The 18,504-nt window shown below is 44.0% G+C and overlaps 1 protein-coding gene and 1 long non-coding RNA gene across 11 annotated transcripts in view; one reads left to right on the top strand and one right to left on the bottom strand.

Annotated features, from left to right (window-relative positions):
* Window positions 1-4: 4 nt before the first annotated feature.
* CNOT1 (CCR4-NOT transcription complex subunit 1) overlaps window positions 5-18,504 on the bottom strand; it is a 47,907-nt gene continuing 29,407 nt past the window's right edge. For 4 of the 10 annotated variants that reach the window (XM_015873577.2, XM_015873580.2, XM_015873579.2 and 1 more), the window contains exons 28-49: window positions 18,094-18,171; window positions 17,610-17,787; window positions 17,008-17,138; window positions 16,170-16,466; window positions 13,890-14,030; window positions 13,691-13,795; window positions 13,028-13,147; window positions 12,306-12,500; window positions 10,681-10,823; window positions 10,061-10,169; window positions 9,774-9,943; window positions 8,911-9,163; window positions 6,724-6,972; window positions 6,320-6,483; window positions 5,928-6,045; window positions 5,366-5,467; window positions 4,903-5,076; window positions 4,057-4,206; window positions 2,623-2,803; window positions 2,176-2,308; window positions 1,937-2,071; window positions 5-975 (exon numbers count right to left, since the gene is read on the bottom strand). In XM_015873577.2, the coding sequence (XP_015729063.1) occupies window positions 897-975; window positions 1,937-2,071; window positions 2,176-2,308; window positions 2,623-2,803; window positions 4,057-4,206; window positions 4,903-5,076; window positions 5,366-5,467; window positions 5,928-6,045; window positions 6,320-6,483; window positions 6,724-6,972; window positions 8,911-9,163; window positions 9,774-9,943; window positions 10,061-10,169; window positions 10,681-10,823; window positions 12,306-12,500; window positions 13,028-13,147; window positions 13,691-13,795; window positions 13,890-14,030; window positions 16,170-16,466; window positions 17,008-17,138; window positions 17,610-17,787; window positions 18,094-18,171 (3,405 nt within the window). In that variant the 3' untranslated portion in view covers window positions 5-896. The remainder of the gene's footprint in view (window positions 976-1,936; window positions 2,072-2,175; window positions 2,309-2,622; window positions 2,804-4,056; window positions 4,207-4,902; window positions 5,077-5,365; window positions 5,468-5,927; window positions 6,046-6,319; window positions 6,484-6,723; window positions 6,973-8,910; window positions 9,164-9,773; window positions 9,944-10,060; window positions 10,170-10,680; window positions 10,824-12,305; window positions 12,501-13,027; window positions 13,148-13,690; window positions 13,796-13,889; window positions 14,031-16,169; window positions 16,467-17,007; window positions 17,139-17,609; window positions 17,788-18,093; window positions 18,172-18,504) is intronic. The other 6 variants (XM_015873582.2, XM_015873586.2, XM_015873585.2 and 3 more) reach the window with 4 other exon arrangements.
* Window positions 5,083-5,983, top strand: LOC107319066. The gene is made up of 3 exons (XR_001557635.2): window positions 5,083-5,216; window positions 5,321-5,492; window positions 5,802-5,983. It is a non-coding gene; the product is annotated as an uncharacterized LOC107319066 (long non-coding RNA).

The raw sequence follows: 18,504 nt of genomic DNA, 5'->3' as shown, positions 1-18,504 counted from the left end.
GTCCTTTTTTTTTTTTTTTTAATATAGATTTTTGTTATCTTTTTTCTTGGTTTTTTGTGGTTTTTTTTTTTGTTTTTTTTTACAAACTTATACTGTCACGGGGTAGGGAAAGGTCTGCATTCAGTCCCCCTCCCCCCCCCGCCCTTCTCCAAAATTTACAGGTGTCAGGAGATAACAAAAAGGAAAGCTGTAGGTCTGGTCTCTGGTTTCTTTACTAAAAACAGCTGACCCTCTCCCAAAGGGCCTGAGGTGTGTCTTCTCCTCCCAACAGAAAGGAGGCGTTCTGACAGCCACATGGCTCTGTCAGCACTGGGAGGAAAGGGGAAAACAACGCTGAATCTTAAAGCCCTCCCTCATCTCCCCCACCCCCTCCATAGTATTCCCATATTCCAAACGTATCCACCTTCTTTTTCTGTAAAACAACTGAGTGATTTAAAGGTCCCCCATCCACATAAAGAAAAAAAAAATAAGTTACATAATAATATAACTGGCTTTTTCAATATTCTTTGGGAGTCTGGCAATGTCAGGACAAGGAGGTCTGCCCCAGACAAGCACTTGGCATCAGCAGCTGCCCCTTTATTACAAGCCGGACAGGCACCAGTTCCCCATTTGCCTTTTACACACTTTGCACAAACCCAGAAAGTCCAGACAAACGTTTCTGTTCCTTGTATTTACATTAGTTCAAAATGATATTCACAGCATCTTCTGAATTTTGGCCAAAAGTCACAAATTCGTTTCAAACTTTGGAACGTGCCCATAGACTTTCACCCCAGGTCGGTTGTATGTACCCAATCAAGGGAGCTGGGAAGGTCAGGAGGAGCCTTACAGATTCTTCTGTCGGTCGATGGGACAGGGGCCTCCAGGCTGGCACATTTAGAGCACAAGATGCAGCTCATCTAACTGGCACCAGTCCCCTCCATTACTTGCTGGGCTTGTTTCTGCCCCATGCAGCACTGTGCAACTGACTGGAACAACCTGAACACAGAAGCAGAGCAGTATTAGTTGTTAACTGTGCTCCCCACCTAGAACCCAATACAATGCATGACACCACAGGTGCAATATTCCCAACTGCATGTGCATTAGCAAACGTGTGGGCAAAGGAGCCAGGCTCTGATTGTCTGCAGTGCTACTGCATCACAGAAATGCAGTATGCTTGGCTCAGTCCCCATAAGAACACAGAAGAGCAGTGTTTGAACAGCACATGCACAGTGCAGCAGGCTGCTCTGAGCCCTCTGTACTGCACTCTACTCTCCTATGAAGAAAGGGTGAGGGAACTGGGCTTCCTTAACTTGGAGAAGGCTCCAGGGAGACCACATTGTGGCCTTCCAGTACTTGAAGGGAGCATTTAAACAGGAGGGGGAACGGCTGTTTGCGAGAGTGAACAGTGATAAGACAAGGGGGGTGGCTTCAAACTGAGACAAGGGAGGTCTGGGTTGGATCTTAGGATGTTTTTCACCCAGAGGGTGGTGACGCACTGGAACATGTTGCCCAAGGAGGCTGTGGATGCCCCATCCCTGCAGGCATTTGAGGCCAGGCTGGATGTGGCTCTGGGCAGCCTGGGCTGCTGGTTGGTGACCCTGCACACAACAGGGGGTTGGAACTGAATGAGCACTGTGGGCCTTCTCAACTCAAGCCATTCTGTGATTCAATGATACTGATGGCAGCTCTGTTCCCAGCTCCACTACCTTTATAGAAGATCTCCAGGATCTCCTCTGCAATGTTATGTGTGAAAAGGGCAGGGAAAAAAAATAATAATCAGCATCTCTCATAGCAGCCTGTTGTGACTTCCAGTAACCACTTTGCATTCTGCTTTTAGGTTCTGTTTCCTCCTCTTATGGCAAGAAATGCTGCTTCTACTGTGAAACACCAACATCTCAAGGTATAACTCAGCACCAGCTTAAAATACACTGCTTTAGTGATATTAAGTTATACTCACTTCTCAATTTCTGGAGCGCAGTGAACAAATTCGTGGTTCCAGAACTTAAATGCTGGGTTTTTTATCAGCTCGATGAAAGTAATGAGGAGACCCCAGGGATGAGGCCTATTTACAATCAGTCGTTCCAAGAGAACCCTGCAGTCCAAGAACAAAACAGTTAGAACAGAAAGGTCTGAAAAAAAAACAAGGAAGGAAAGGAAGAAGCTGAATGCAGGCAAGTTAAATGTGTTCCCTCTCACCTCGTGATCTGCTCCTGGATAGCCTCAGTGTTGGCCTCTGCAAACAGGTAAAGCATGGTGCAGCTGAAGTAGTGGGTATGACTGTTGGGGTATCGGAGCTGATTGGCAATTGCATTCAAGAAGAGGTACCGACCTGCAGAGGAAGAGTTGTGAGCACATATGGCAACCACTGCTCCGAATGCAAGAGGGAAAAGAAACAAACAGTACTGCCAAAGTTAAGGTTTTTAAGTGCACCCCCATCCAGGTACAGGAAAAAAAACTGAAATTCCAACTCCAGCTGGTGGGGCAGTAGTAATTCTTCATTCAACCAATCTCCTATTCCCTTGAGCGTTTGGTTTCAATACTGCTCCTGTATTTAATGTAGCACTACTTGCAGTGAATTCACTAGCAGATCTGCACTTCTTGTAGCTCAATCTGCTTTAAGTTAGGTACGACAAACCAGCTCACCTTCGGTGTCCAGGTCCACTGCCAAATTCTGGAAGATGTCCATGTGTGCTGAGTGGGTAATGGTGCTCATGGAGGGTGTGCTGCCTTTGTTGTGGATGTGCGCAATAGCCTGAGTACCTACGTAGAGCACCAGGGCATTAATCAGCTGGATGTTGTAGCGGTTGCCAGGTTCATTTGATACCTAATGGGAAAGATATAAAAAGCATTAACGTTCTATGTTCCTTCAGTAATTTCAGGGACAGCATGTACAACAACAGCATCCAGATCTCCTTGTTTATACAGAAGGCAACATACTTAATGTCCACAAATGCTATTTGGCATTTACCCATTCATAATGCAATGGTTGCCCCATCCCTGGCGGTACTCAGGTCCAGGCTGGATGGGGCTATGGGCACGTGCTATGGTGGGAGATGTCCCTGTCATGGCAGGAGTTGGAACCAGATGGTCCTTAAGGTCCCTTCCAATTCAAAGCATTCTGTATGCTACATAGCACCAGTAAAGTGCTGACAGACAAGTACAACTATTGTGCTCCCTTGCTTGGAAGAAGAAAAGAGCAGGTAAAGGCAATCTGAATGCACCAGCTGAGCCATGGGCTGCCTGAAGCAGCCAGCACTCGTGAAGGTTTATGTTGGAGCAATTCCCAGAGGAAGGCCACCTTCAGTCCTGAATCCTGCCGTAAGCTCTACCATGTGATGTGCTCAATGAGTAGAGCTGGCTAACAGCTCAGAACTGGGCTTTAGGCTAATCATCCTCCCTTCCCTGTGCACTCTTCCCCCAAGAGCATTAACATGCAGATCCACAGACTTCAAGAACTGCCGACTATGAATTCACTTGCAGTCAAAGTTTAGATTCTAAAAAACAAAAAAAAAAAACCCAACACCTGCAATCAAGTTCAGTCAACTTGAACTGATACTCAAAATGCTGAATATCAGACAACGGCCTGGGCAAACAGTGCTGGAACCATGTGATGGAAACCACAGAACTCTTTTATCTGGTAGGGGACAACATTGAGCTTGACACAGTCAGCTCTGATAACATTCTTTCTCTATGGTCTGCAACAATGCACTAGAGACACACAAGCAGAAAAGGCCAAGGTTTAGATACCCTTATTTCTCACTTAAAGAATGTGTTAGCTCAGGTAGATAAAATCAGCTGCTTTTAGATTAGATCAGCTCATGGTTGCTAAAAAAACCCAGAAACCAACCAACCAACATTCCTGTTTCCATCTCAGTTCCTTCTTGATGGAAGTACTTGTTTCTTCTCCCTAACCTGGGAGTTAAGTATTTGGAGAAGTGCATTTTCAGGGGCTTTTCTACTGCCAGGAAAGCACGGTTGCTACATAGAGAATTCCTCCTAGGAAGGAAGGTGACTCAGCCAACAAGATCATTTGTCTCATAACACTTCTTAAATCCAACACCCTCAGAAACCACTCACTTGTAAGTTGCTGCGCAAGTCAGACAAAAAAGTGACTGGAGAACGGGTTTTGAGATAGGAATCCAAGTCTTTCTTGAACTGAGGTGGCATCACTCCAGTGAAGTTGGTGAGGATTCGTGGAGCAATATTAATTTCACTCAACATGTCCACCTATTAAGAGAAAGCCCAGTCAGCTACACACCATAAGCAATTGGTCAAGGAACAAATCACAAAAGCAGATCAGTGTCAAGGCAGTGTGAGAAAGTTTGTGCAGCCACAATCTTTCCATCGTTAGGAAACCAGTGTATGCCCAAGTATCTATTTAGATCACTAATTAGATCAACTCTTCTCAACATCTGTCCACATTATGCAAGAGGCTGGCTTCAGAATGCTAATTTATCTCATTATGTTAGGACAGTGTCCGTTTCTCATTAAAAACGATAACTCTGATTTAGGGCTCAGATATACCAGTTCTCTGACAATTACATAACTGAACTCAAGGCTTCATGCATCCTGCAGAGCATGAAATGTTTGTACAGCTCAACAGGTGCTGAACAAAATTCTAACGCTTCTTAGCTGAGCTTTCAAATAATGAGCTGTTACTGCAATGACAAAGATGCCCTTGCTGCTATACCACAGATCAGTCCTGGGACACCACAACACCAGTTTCCCTTCAGAAAAGCCCTCTGGCTTTTTATGCTAAAGGCAGGCTTTCATTGATGCAGTTCTCAAGTAATAAAAGTCTCAACAGCTTGTCCTTACAGGTTGAATCTGCATCTGTTTTGCAGGCAAGGTAAAGATTTGTTGCTAGCAAAACCAATCCAGCACAGAGGCAAGTTTTATGCTTCCAACTGCAACAAGTCCTACCTTTAGATTGGGGGTGAAAGGGTCTGGAAGCCTCATGTTCCGTGGGAAGGCACTCAGGATCAAATTCCTTAGCTGAATACAGTTAGGTGGGATGACATCACAGAACCCATAATGGTAGTCACAAAGAAATTCTGGGAAATCATGCAACAAGACCAGCAACACACGCAGAGTGCCCTGCAAAACAAAACACGGCAGCTTTAGTATCAATATAAGAGGTCCCAAATAGCTGAATCTGCCCAAGAGCTTGGGGCAAAACCATCCTTCTACATTACTGTGGTTATTATTCATTAACAGAAAGAAATCAATCTAGGAAGGTAGGCCCACCTGGTACATGTCTAACTAAAAAACAAACCCTGACAGAACAGTAAATACTGTTTCTCTATCAAAATATGTTTTTCCACTCCAATTTTACTTTCAGAAGATTTTGGTTGGAAGCACCTATTGTGTATCTACACATATTTACCTTGTAAAGAATTTGCATAGGTTTGGTGAGTTCCACATTTCTGAGAAAAGGAGCCAAGTACTTGAAGAGATCGATCAGCAGCTGGGCATACATAGGCCAACCCTGCAAAGGAGAGAAACAGCAAGAGGTAAGTGTACAGTGAAGAGAGGCAAGCTTTAGTTCAAAGCTATAATTAGGTAGAGTGTTCATATAAACCTGGATCCCAACTTAAGTCCTCCTACTAGCTCTAGCAGTGACAGCAGCACAGCTCATTACAAGGAGCTTAGCTGTGCATTGCAAATTATGGGCTTTTCCCTCAACACTCAATGCACCATACTGAGATGACAGCACTCAGTCTAAGCTACAGCTCTTCCAGACTTTGGCAAAGATGAGTTTGTTAAATTCCAACCACCCTATACTCAACAGCTTATTGACATCAAGCTTTTCCTCCATGCAGTTGTTACTGTGAATACAAAAACAGGACAGCCATGCTACTAGAGCACTTCAGGAGATGTGACAGCATCACACCAGGCATCCTTCTGGGTGAGCTTTTTATTTCAGAGAAGATGAACTGCAGCCACACCTTCTGCTGTGGTGTATGTGCCAGCATTCTTGCAATAAATATCCGATGGGAGATCAGTTCCAGCCAGGCATAAACAAAACCTGGAGCTTTTGTAGGCCTCAGGATGTGAAATGTGTTACTGAAAGAAAAGTTAGAGCAGGTTAGAGGTGCGCAGCAATAAGACTGTTTTACATAACATTGAGCAAAAACATACACAGCCCTAAAAAGCAAGGTATTTCAGCTTCATTTTAACATGGACCTTCCTTACAACAAGCAAGTGGACAGTCTAAGGAGAACCAGTTATTCTGAGTGTGATTAAGCCACCACACAGAACAGTCAGATAAGCCTTTAGACGAAAAAAATAAGATCTTGATCCTACCAGGAAAGGATAAATACTGAGATCAAATACATACCAGAAAGCTGTGAGTGTCTGGAAGTTGATGGTCTCCAACACGTGCTCAGGAGCATTTAATTCCAACAGCAACATGATGAAAATGCGATGGTAAGGAAGCTGCTGAAACTCGCCCTGCCGAACCTCATGGTCTTGCAGGAGAACTCCCACCACAATACCAAGAACCTGAAGAGAGCAACGCAATTCAGTGATGACAGCAAGAATAACTGTGCAGGTCAGATAGAAATCTTTGAGTGAAAGCCACTTGGCAACCTCATACTCCACTCAGTTTCTTGGTTCAGTGACCAACACCTTCAAGTCCCCATCTGATAGCTTAGCAGTAACCCACATTAAGCGTATCTATGCCAGCCAAAGCACACACCATTATTCATGTTAGGTGCAAGGGCTACAAAGTCAGTTCCCAACCTTGTTCAGCAGGTTGATCTTCGTAACGGTGTTGGTTGCTTCTCCAGAGTGCTTCACCAGCAGTGCAATAAGCCGCACGAAGGCATCCAGATTGTGGTAGCACTTGGCTCGGATCATGGTGGGGTTGGCAGCAGGGTTGTGCTGTTGCTCAGCCTGAGCACGATAGCTGATTTCAACACACATTTCAGTGCAAAGCCGGAAAAAGCGGGTAATCAGGTCATCTGTTTTCAGGATCCCTTGCTGGTGCATCTGTCAGGGAAAGGAAAAACCCTCAGAGCTCTAAACACAAGAAACTTATCCAACAACTTATTTCAAATACTTTTAACAAGCATATTCTTCCCCGAGGTGAGCGCTTTCAATGCAACTTGATGGTGGTACCAGATTTTATCAAGGTCATTTGCTCCCAAATAGTCTTTGATCTTAAAAACGTTTCAAACATCAGCAGAGCTGAGAAGCCCGTTTAGTATCAGTTCTGCTACCAGAACTAAACTTTACATCAAGGGCAGTAAAGGCAGCAGCAGTTTGGTCTGTTGGGCCTTCAAGAGCCCACATAGGGCAGCACAGGCTGTGGGAAGGGCAGAATTCAGCCACCAGCTCAGGAACCATCACTACTTTGTGGCAATGCCCCGTACAAACAAACTGCATGGGCATAATAAGCTTTCTTTACGGGACACGGCATGCAGAGATAGGTTGGGTGTGAGTTTTTCCCTCCTTTTGGGGAAATTATTATATAATAACACACATATCATGGGACTTCTTTGTTACCCGCAGTATTATAAAAATCTAATTTAAACGAATGTTTAAGGGAATTTCTATGTTTACTTTAAAGCATCTTCTGAACTCCTGCTGCACTAAAAAAAGGCTATAAGAGCAGCACAATCACAAACAGAACTGTTAATACTTCTGGAGAAGTCGTGGGGTTTTTTAAATAGAAAGGAATTCATATCAGCCTTCACAGATGTACACTTCTTGCCTAATGCAAAGGAAGCCTCATCTCTCTAAGTAACCAGATTAAGGTAACTTTGTTTAATACATTTATTACAAAATGCTTCTTTTAAAACCACAGCCGATGTCTGAAAGGAAAAAAAAATTAGATATGAATACTCCAGTTCCATGTATGTATTTGCTGTTTCATATCTGATGAAATATTGAAGAGGTAAGCAAAGAGTGGTCAAACAGTGAGGAATGGCAAAAGTGCACTGAGTATTAGGAGTATGCTTATACACTATACTGTACTACAGTGTACTGTTATGGCATAAAATGGGGTCACATGAGATGGGACTAAGAGGTAAAATCTCTTTAAAGAAGCCAGTTTAACACAAAACATTCAGAGAAGGTGTTCTGCAGTAAGAAACCAGAGTAACAAAGGCAGCTACAAGCCACGTAAGGCAACTAAGAAAAAGAAACGCTGCAGCAATAAAGGTCTTTAAGCATTTTTCCAAGCTTGAAGTGCTAAAACTGGCAGCAAAAACTCATTTCTTTAATATTAGCACTGAATTTTAAAAATAAAACAATAGCAACAGAACAAATCAGGGGCTTCCTTGTAGCTGCACTCATGCAGTGACTAGGAACACAGTTTTAGGACAATGACTGCAGGTACACAGGGAGCTGCAGCCCCACATTTTGGTTTACTGTGTATCTCCTCTCAGTCACAGCTGAATGGCAGATGCACAGCTCATCCCACCCGTCAGGATGCCCCAGAGTGAACTGCTGGAGGGGCTGGATGTTTAGATTTAGATTCCACCTTAACTAATGAAGTTTCAAGTTTCTCCTCCCTAAGAATTCCAGTTAGAAAAGATGCCCAGGTTCACATGATCTGAAACAATTCAGCTGCATCTCTACTGGTAATTTACTCTGTAGACTGCCCAGAGCTTTTACTCACAAGGAGCAACATTAGTCAAGCTTCATTAGATAGCATGCGACAACTGCCAACAGGTACCTCACTAGAATTTCTTATCCCACTGGACTTGTATCAAAACCCTGGGCCTGAGTGGACAGCTTAGCACCAGAATATCTGAAGAACACCACCAGCCAAAGGACAGAGATTTCTACTAAACTTCAAAGGAAGGCAGAACTTTGATGGCCAACTGTCATACACCTGCAAGTTTCAAAGAAGATGTCTAACATTGGTTACAACTGCTTTAAAATGCAGGGAATCACACCCTACTTATGTTGAATAAAAAGCACCTTTCTTTCCAATAGCTCTACCTGTCCAACAAACGCAGAGAACGCTTTGGTACTGTCGCGGCCCGCTGCAGCCGAATGGTAGAGGTTCACCCACTCCCTCAGCAGGTATTCTGCCTTCTCCCTCAGACCTGGTGGATCATCATACTCAGAAGCTTGGGAAATTCCAGAATGCATCATGAAATTGGGACCTCCGTGAGCACGGTCGATCATTGCTTCGTAGTTTGATCGGACCACTTCCATCAGCTGAGGTAACCTAACACGACAGATCAGAGTAAGAGCAGGGTTAGAATTCTTCCCCCCCATCCCAAGAAGGTATGCAAACTGGAAGCTCCACCAAATATAGTTAAAGCAAATTCCACAGGCTTATAACCTTTTTGTCTTCTTCACTAGCAGCAATAAGTCCTGAAAGCAGATGCATTTGAGGAAAGGCAAAAAGCAACTACAACACTGACATCATTCAACCCATGAAATGATGTAGGGAAGCATCGCATGCATCGCATGCAGTACAAACAGCTTCACTTTTGGGGACTTGGAAAGCCCTAAAGGCTCAGATTCTGATATGCCAATGCTAAAGGGCCTGGCTGGAGCACTGGAGTTAGTATAATTTGATTAATATCTCGTGGTTAATACATAAGAGTTAAAAATTCAAGGGTGACAACACTGCCTAGATCTGAGAAAGTTGGAATTTCAGGGGGTATCTCACAGTACCATGGTAATTATTAAGAAAACATTTTAAACCAACATGGGATCACAGCCACAGAAGAAGTTTAAAGCTCTATGATTTCCTGATGCCAACTATGTGATATTTCAAATCATAAATGAGCACAACAGAAATAATGTATTGCATGGTATTTCAGGCTCACCCTTCTGGGGCATTCCCTCTGGAGTGAGCATTAATCCTCATGAGTGTCTCGATGGTGTGGAACAGATCTGCCTCTGTTACATGGGCGACACTTCTCTCATCCACAAGAAGGATCTTCACCAACTGCATGGCAAATGCCACAGCCATATAGTTCAAGCCGTTCTCCATTGACTGCCAAAATTAAAAAGGCATTAGGATCATGAAGTTCAACCATTCACCTTATGGCTGACCACCACTCTTAAGACTGACTTGTAAGGTTTCCCCTCCAAAAAAGCAGGCTCTCTTTACCTGTGCCAGGTGAAGATCATACTGCTGCATGTTAACCAGGTGATTGCGGATTAACAGCTCCACAGCTTCCACGTTGTACTTGTACTCATCTCTACATTCAATCAGGCACCTAAAAGAATTCAATTTCTTTTCACAAATGTACTTAAACTACACAATTTAAACGAAGCAGATCTAGTCTAACAAATATTTGAGAGTCTCTGCAACCCACTGCAACTCATTACTTGCCCCAGAGATCTCTTCTGGAGCATTCTGTGCTTTGGGTCAAACATTTGTTCCCTACACTACTGGCCAAAGCCCCTCTTGTGGGTACAAAGTGGCATAGCTGTTCAGCTGAAGCACAAGCGCTTCTGCTGCAGGCATTTGCTATGTCACATTATTTGTGACAGCATGTGGAGAGTCTCCACGAGATGGGAAAAAGCAGAGCATCTCCAATGCTTCAATCCATGACAGATTTCTATCACGTTCTAGGATGAATCTGTATTAACAGAAGCTCTAGTTACTTTTAACATTAAGAAGACTACTTTGTGTGCCCAAATTAACAAGCAAGCAATTCAGAATAACACAGTACCTGCCAAAAGATAGGAAAGGCAACATCATAGCTCTGCTGTGTCACAACTGACCTAGTAATCTGCTTGTTACACCATGGAGATCCATACGCACGGCCGTCCTGCAGAGCCTTCAGCACCAGCAGGTGACACTCACGGTAGCGAAGCAGGAGGTCAGCATCTGCCCCACTGGTGGCATCCAGTAAGCCCTCTACAGCCTAGAATAGATGCAACCTGTTAGCAGAGGAAAAAAGAAGCCCTCTTCCAAACCTTACATAAACCACATCAGCTGAAGTTACCGTTCAGTAGATTCAGCAGTCATGCAAATAACTACTTTAGTCATTGTCAGTTTCTGCTACAGCTTCTGCACAAGTCAAAGCCTCCTACGAAGCAATTCAGTGTATGGCTTATGGGAAACTATGTGAAGGAACATGTACAGAGCCTGACAGAGAACACCTTCCAGATTCTTTAGACAATGAGCTGCTGCACTCTGAGTCAGCAGTCATCTGTATGAAATAGAAGTTACTACACAGGCACTGATGCCAGTTCACGTCACAGAGCTCACAACACCCCCCACCTGGTACAGCTCCCTAGGTCTGGCTGCAGTGGGGTTAATCCTCTTCATAGCAGCCCATGTGGTGCTAAGTTTAAGATTTGCTGCTGAAACAGTGTTGACAACAATATCTGGGCTGCTGAACAGTCTGTCCAATGTGTTATGGTTTTCTCCATCCCATTCTGCCTCCCCCACAGTGAGAAGGCTGGTAGTACACAACAGACTGGGTGGGCGCAGGGCCAGCACAGCTGGCACAAAGTGATCACAGGAATATTCCATGCTGTGTGACATCATGCTCTGTGCTAAAAGCTTAGGGAAAGGATGATTAGGGGAAGGCAGTCACTGTAATGCTTGTCTTTGCAAGCAACTGTTACGCTCGCTGAGGCTGAATTCCAGGAAGAAGCTCACTATCTGTCTGCTGATGGGATGCACTTCTATTTAGTTTTAGTGTTTTTCATTTCTGCTTTGTTTGTGCACACAGCTTTTCTTTCCCTGTTGTCATCATCGCTCTGAACAAGTCATTTTTGCCTTCTATCTTCCCCCTGTCCAGCAGGAGAGGGGAGTGAATGGGCAGATGAGGACATGCTTTTCATAGTTTCATAGTTTCGTGCTGGTTGGAAGGGACCTTACAGATCATCGAGTCCAGCCCCCAGGATTCGAGCCTCTGTGTAGCAGAGCGGCACTTCTACCACTTGCGCCACCGGGGGGACTCGAACTCTGGGCCCCAGTGTTGCAAGGCGGCGTCTTTAACCACTGCGCCACCGGTTATCAGTTACCACTAAAAATGAAGCAAATCTGTGCTGCTGTAAATTCAGCACAAAGCCCAGTGCTACCCACATACAAGGGCAGTTCAAACATCTTACGAGCCTCCAAACCATCTTCAAATCAACAACTACTCCCAGCTGCAACAGCTTTCTACTTCTCTATCCGCTTCTTCCTGCAGCAGCCCAGCTACAGCACACACCATACCAAGTGAATGGAGCCCTTTTCCAGCATTATCTACTAAATCTCTAAAGACAGCATTCATTCAGTATCATTCACCAAGCAAGCTCCACAGGACTCATGAAGATACGAAGTCACCACAAGACAACTGACAAGCCTAACAAGCAATGGACTCGAGGCCAGTTGGGGGCAGAATTGTTAACACCTTCTGCAGCAGTCCAAGCGCAGCAATGGCATCACGGGAGTTCCGAGCGACCACCACAGCCTCCAGGAGGCTGCGTAATGCTTGAGCTTGAGGATTCATGGCCAGAGTATGGGGAATGGACTGCAGGTGCTGCTCCAGTTCCGTCATGCATTTGTCATAGATTTGTGCTACATCATCTGTGGCCCAAGCTTGCTGCTTAAGAGAAAGTGGGAATTAGTCATTTTTCACAAGGACCACATCTGTGACATTCATATCGACTGGTTCTTCTGCTTCAGAACTCAGCACCCAGAACACTGTCTTCTACAGCCCTTTCATTAGTTTTAACTGCATTTCAAACACACAAATATGACCACATTAAGCTGCAGAAATAACTAGCAAACAATTTTAGCAGTCCTTAAGGTCAAGAATGCATTCAATAACCTGCTTATTATCTCAAAATAAGTGTTTGCTATATACGACCTTACCCCAAAATAACCTTTTCACTGCTACTAAAACTACAAGTAATAATCCTAACTTGGACATCTGGTTCCAATCCATGCTACAAAAAACCCCAAACAGCTTTTAAGAATAGCTCCATGTTGCCATCAATTTAAGATGAACAAACCTTTCAATCAGTATTCCCAAGCAATACAAACATCTAATTCTTACTAGCCTTCCATCAAAGGACACAAGCACTGCAACACTCATCAAAAGGGCTACTTAAGACAATTAGAACCCTCTACCTTCATAGGTTGAGCCAAGAATCCTGTAGGCTGAGTTAAGTCATTGGTAGGCAAGAAGCCGGGGACGTTACGTGCAAACTCTTCATAAACAGCCAGCTGTTTTAGGTCCACACCTCCAACCTTTGCAATAAAGAAGAAAACACATTAACATCTTCGCTAAACACCATGGCAGTAAGGAATGAGGGCAGTCTGTGCAACAGGTAGCTGCTCACTCACTTTCGTACACAGAGTGACCTAAGTAAGACTCTGCTGCTCTGTGCTGAGGCCGTATCCTTCCTGTCAGACCTCCTAACACAAGGATTTTGCTGGATCGCGGCAACTTGCTCCCAGAAACACAAATAATTGAATACTGGCCCTGTGCTTCTCAAGAGGCACAAGAGAATGCCTTTGAAAGGGATGAATGGGAAACAACACAACCGACTTTTCTTTTAGTGAAAGGAAGAGCAGAGGAGAACAAAAGAAAGAACGCAGATTTCTCAAGCAACTGAGGAAAATGGTATGAATACATTCTGAAGCAATCTATTAATGTGATGCCGTTGCCAATCAAGCTAATAGCTGCTTCAGTGTTAGACATGACTAACAACATGCAGAACTGCTTATTTGAAGCAGTGTGGTTCTGAAGGGAAGCACAGCATGAGAAAATAGCTCACTTAATATCCTCACCTTTAACCTGATCTGTTCTGGCATGCGTTCAGCTTGGTAAGTTAACACAACAGGATCACAGTATCGACGACCCTCTTGTCTAGCATGTTTTCTGAGCTCAAACTCCTGTGAAGAGGGCCAAATACATTGCACTTTAGATGTCGAGTCTGGATGTATACAAGAACACAAACCTTTGAAAAGGCAGCAGTCCCATACTTACAGTTGCCAGCCTCTTGTCCATTTCAGGGCCTGCTTTTTCCACAGCTGTCTTCTGGATAAAACAGCATGCCAGCTCACAGTTATCCTGTGCCAGCTGGGCAGCTGCTTGCTCCATCATGTCCCTCTGCTGTGGGGAGGCTGCCTATTGAAAACCAGGACAATCCGTGAAGGCATTTTCCATGAATACAGCCACTCTTAACATCTGCACTGCTGTACTCAACACCAGCAATAATAAAGGAACCTTCTTAGGAATATGCTGTCTTTGCACGGAATACACCATAATACATTTACTTTTTGCATAGCTTTGAATAAAACATAAGCAAGAAGACAGTAAAGACTTTCAACAACGAACAGAACAGCAGGAGGTTTCCCTCCTTCCCCCCCAGCTTATCTCTAGAGCACAACTGAACTCACAACAGATGCTAATGAAGGAAAAGAAACCAGTCTGTCATGGCTGGAGGGTTTTTCCACCACCTAGGCTGCAATCAGAAATGAATGCCTCACTCAATGCAAAGCTGAGATGCTAAGCATTTCTGCACTGGGTTCCCTTTCTCATACAGTTCTTTTTCTTCCCTTGAGAGTTTTAAGAGCAAACCAAACAAAGGGACCTATGTGCCAGGGTGTAAAGCAGTCTATTCCCACTGGAATACACATATAAATGCAAACAGTCTGATCTCCTTGGGCTTCTTTGCCCATTAAGTTCTACCCTTACTGCTGCTTCTTTCAGACAAAAAAAACTCTCACCTTCTCAATCCACCTAATTAAGTAAGCTGGATTTTTGAAACATCTTATGCAGCACCTTCTCCTGCAGCACAACATCATGTGCAATTATGCCATTAAAAAGCTTCCCTGGATTACAATTGAATCTCCATCAATACATTCGTGACATTTTGCCAATACAGAATACATTAGCACTAAGTCTCCCATAAAGCATGAACTACATTCTCCTACGCATGCAGCAACCTCGCAGATACTCACAGCTGTAACACAACCGGCTTCCATTCACCCTGCCTCACCTCTGCCATCTCATGCCACCCAAGAGATAAGAAGCATTCCTTCAGTTGCTGCCCTGTCTGAACTGCAGTCACATCCAATGAATCACAGCAGAACTATGTCTCTTTCTTGACAGAGATTTAATGGGTATTTTTGTTTCTTTGCTTTTTTTTATGGTTACTACCTCGACACCTAAGTTCTGAGGAATAATAAGCAAAAGGTGCTAACAACAATCACGGACTAAGTTCCCATGTTAACAAAGCAGTACTGTTTACTCCTGTCCTTAACTTGTATCCTTAACTAAGATTGATGGCACAGGACTCAAGTTTCTGCTACACCATCTGTAAGCCCAGACTTGCTACTGCAGAGAAAGCAGCCAGCTTCTGATCTTGGCAATCAGGTTACTTGAAGCTCTGAATAGAGAGTCAACATGGCTTGAGGCGTATAGGTTACATCACAAATCATTGAGCCCATACCTGGGCATGGGAGCCTTACTAAGGCTTTGTAGTCCATTCAGACCTTTACAATCTGCCCCTTAAGCAGAGAGCAACTGCATTGCAAAAGGGCCTTCACAGTGCCACTCCCTACCAGATGGGCAATAGCAACACACCCTCCCTTAAGGGGTAGGTAGACTTTCAACTTTGCTAACCTTCTAGGTAATAAAATGTCTCAATCTTTCCAAGATCTGTTCCTGTTGCGACACCAATGGCAAGCACAGCAAGTCTTCTGGGTAGCAGCTGCTGTCCTGGCTAGCTGTTCATGAACCGTATTACATTTAGCCAAGAGGGAAAAAGTAGGACTTCAGAGCAAACTTAGCTTGTTAGAAAAAACATACTTTAAAATATCTTCTAAAGAAGCCAGTGAGTGGAAAAGCTGTTCAGAAGTCTTAACTACTTATCTGCTAACAGCAGGACTGAATTCAATCCGCCCAAAGCTTACATGCATACCATGATAATCTATCACCAGAAAATCCCAGAACCAATTCAATCCCATCCACCCTTGCTTATCTACCTGAAAAGCCACAGAAAGATAAGCACTCCAAAGCTTCCATGATGTGATCAAACTCGATAGCACACAGGGACAAACAGCTCAGGAAGCTCCAGTGCAATGTAGCCATGTCTACCTTATGGGTTTAAAACTATACAGTGTGAGCTGTTATTTCAGCACAGTTCATATCCACCCAGGATAAGCTGTATAACCTTAATAAAGTCTACCATGTAGAGAACAGAGTTGCTAATGCTGGGTATCTCTGAAGCTGGAAAGAAGTTTCTGGTGATGCAACACTTACCCTCAGTGCAGTGGCAAAACTGTTCTTCAAGTTGGTAGCTATGCTCATGAGCAAAGGTTCCCTGCAGGTGATCATGGCCATCCCAGCAGTCAGGTTCCGCATCATGTGGTGTGCAGCCACACGCATTCGTGACTCCTCCGAATCCAGTGCAAAGTCCTTCCTGACTATCTGCTCACAAGTAGTCATGGCAATCTTAATGGACCGATCGACCACGGGATGGACGAGCTCCTGCACCGCTCGCTCTATAGCCTGCCGCACGCACTGCTTCAGCTGGGGGTGGGCCTGAAACAGGGGGATCTGGAGGAGCATTAGGAAAGTTGTGTTAGTATTCTGGCTTACTACTGGGTCATTCTATCCCAGGCATTCATATTTTACAAACGTTTTTTTTTTTTAAGTACACCCTCACAGCTTGCATACAGTGTTTCTCATGCAGGTACTGCAGCATCGATTTGATCACTCTGAAACAGATGTATGTGACAGGTTTTCTTCCAAAGTTGCAGCTGATCACAGAGCAAAGACTGAACTAAGAGCTAAAGTCACTGGTCAGAAGGAACAAGAAAGCCCTGGTAACTGTCCTAGCTGACACCCACTGCCTGAATTAATGTAGTTACTAATACATACGCTACAATGCGAGCTCATTTGAGAGCCTGTTAGCTACTGTAATCATTAGTAACTCCCAAATTCTCCCTCTGGATATTTATTAGCACTCACCCTCCCTATTAGAAGGAGAAGCAAAACTCCAAGAAATAGCTTTGAATTCTATAATGCCAAACCCACTAGCTAAGATCTGTGGCAATGTCAGCAGTAGGAGCACTTAGTAAACCAAATCAGCACTTACCGTTGGATTTAAGGTAATATGTGGAGCCAAACCTCCTAACGAATACACATTGATGTCATGATAACTGTACTGGGGCTGTGGAGGAACTGTGGCTGTACAAGTGGTGCTGGTAGCTGGAGTTGTAGAAGCAGCTGTAAGAATATAAAAATGCTTATTTTAACCATTAGGGAAAAGTGAGTGATTAAAATGGAAGCACGCACATCATTTAAGTGATGAGTTCTGACCATAATGCTTCCTTACAGGTACCCAGCTTTTTTCCCCCCACCTCCACAGTGTCTAGCACCAGGTTAACTTCAGGGCATTTTGGCAGCTGTTTGTTACAGCAGGGTTTGAACCCTGCTACAATCTCAATCTGTCTCCCAGCTTCACTCTCTTCTAAAGAGCAGTTACACACAGCACATGCAGAATTAGTCCGTGGGATGGCTTCCATTCCTCTCCCATCTCCTAATCCTGTTAACATCCTTCTATTACACCACTACTTTAGTGATTCTAAGCTTTCAGTAATGTTACAGCAGTGCAGATAGCTTCAAATTCTTCTCTACAAGCCTGTCTTTCTAAACTTCATACAGCACTGTTCTGAGTTTGATTTGAGGCATACTTACTGGTGGTTGTGATGGGTGGCAGCTCTTCTGGCTGCTTCACATCTTTCTTAGGAGCAGACAGCTGCTCATCCAGATTTTTCAGACGATCCTTATCTTTCAGGAGGCTCCCAGGTTTCAGCTCATTGATGTCCAGTGCAAGATTCTTGCAGAGCACTTCGATCTCAAACTTCAGATTCAACTGCACAACAATTTTAGTTTAGGTTATGTCACAAGGAAAAAAACCCAAACTGGCTGTTCTAAACCCAAGCTTCATGTTCTAACTCATGTTGTCTTTTCTTTTGCATAAGCAAGTGATGGTTAGACAAACAACCTGCACATTAACCTCACAGAAATCAAGACTCACCCACGCTCTTACTAAGTTAGCAATGCCCAGTTCCTCACACAATGAAGTGAGAAGTGAAATTTGGTCCCTCACAACATGTTTCTGACTGGTATTGTCAAGAAAACCTCAAGCTCAATAGGTACAGCAAAACAGAAAATTTACTTTTAGATCATGTTCTTGATGCAGCTCAGCTAAAACATTCATAATAGCCATTGTCCATGGGTTTGGAGGCCTGAAAACCTGCAAGAGAAAATGCAAAGCAGCATTACACAGTGGTCTGGAATGGTTTAGTTCCCTTAAGACTAATACATTTTGAAACTGAACCATTACATGCACATACAGACAGGGGAAACTGAAGTTTACACAGCTGCAGGCAAAGCTGCTTTTAGTATTGAGAGAAAGCAGATGAACAAGCAAGCTGAACGCCAAACTGGAAGCACAATTACTAGACCCTTCTGAGAGATCAGTTGCTTAGCCAAGCAGAGTTAAAGAGAGCTCATCAGAGACAAAACACGCATGTTGAGGGTGGAAGGAAATAAATCCACCCAAATAAGAAATAGATCCTAGAACCCC

This window comes from Coturnix japonica, chromosome 11, assembly GCF_001577835.2.
Source record: "Coturnix japonica isolate 7356 chromosome 11, Coturnix japonica 2.1, whole genome shotgun sequence".
NCBI classification, from domain to species: domain Eukaryota; kingdom Metazoa; phylum Chordata; class Aves; order Galliformes; family Phasianidae; genus Coturnix; species Coturnix japonica.
This window is presented reverse-complemented; position numbering and strand designations above follow the sequence as displayed.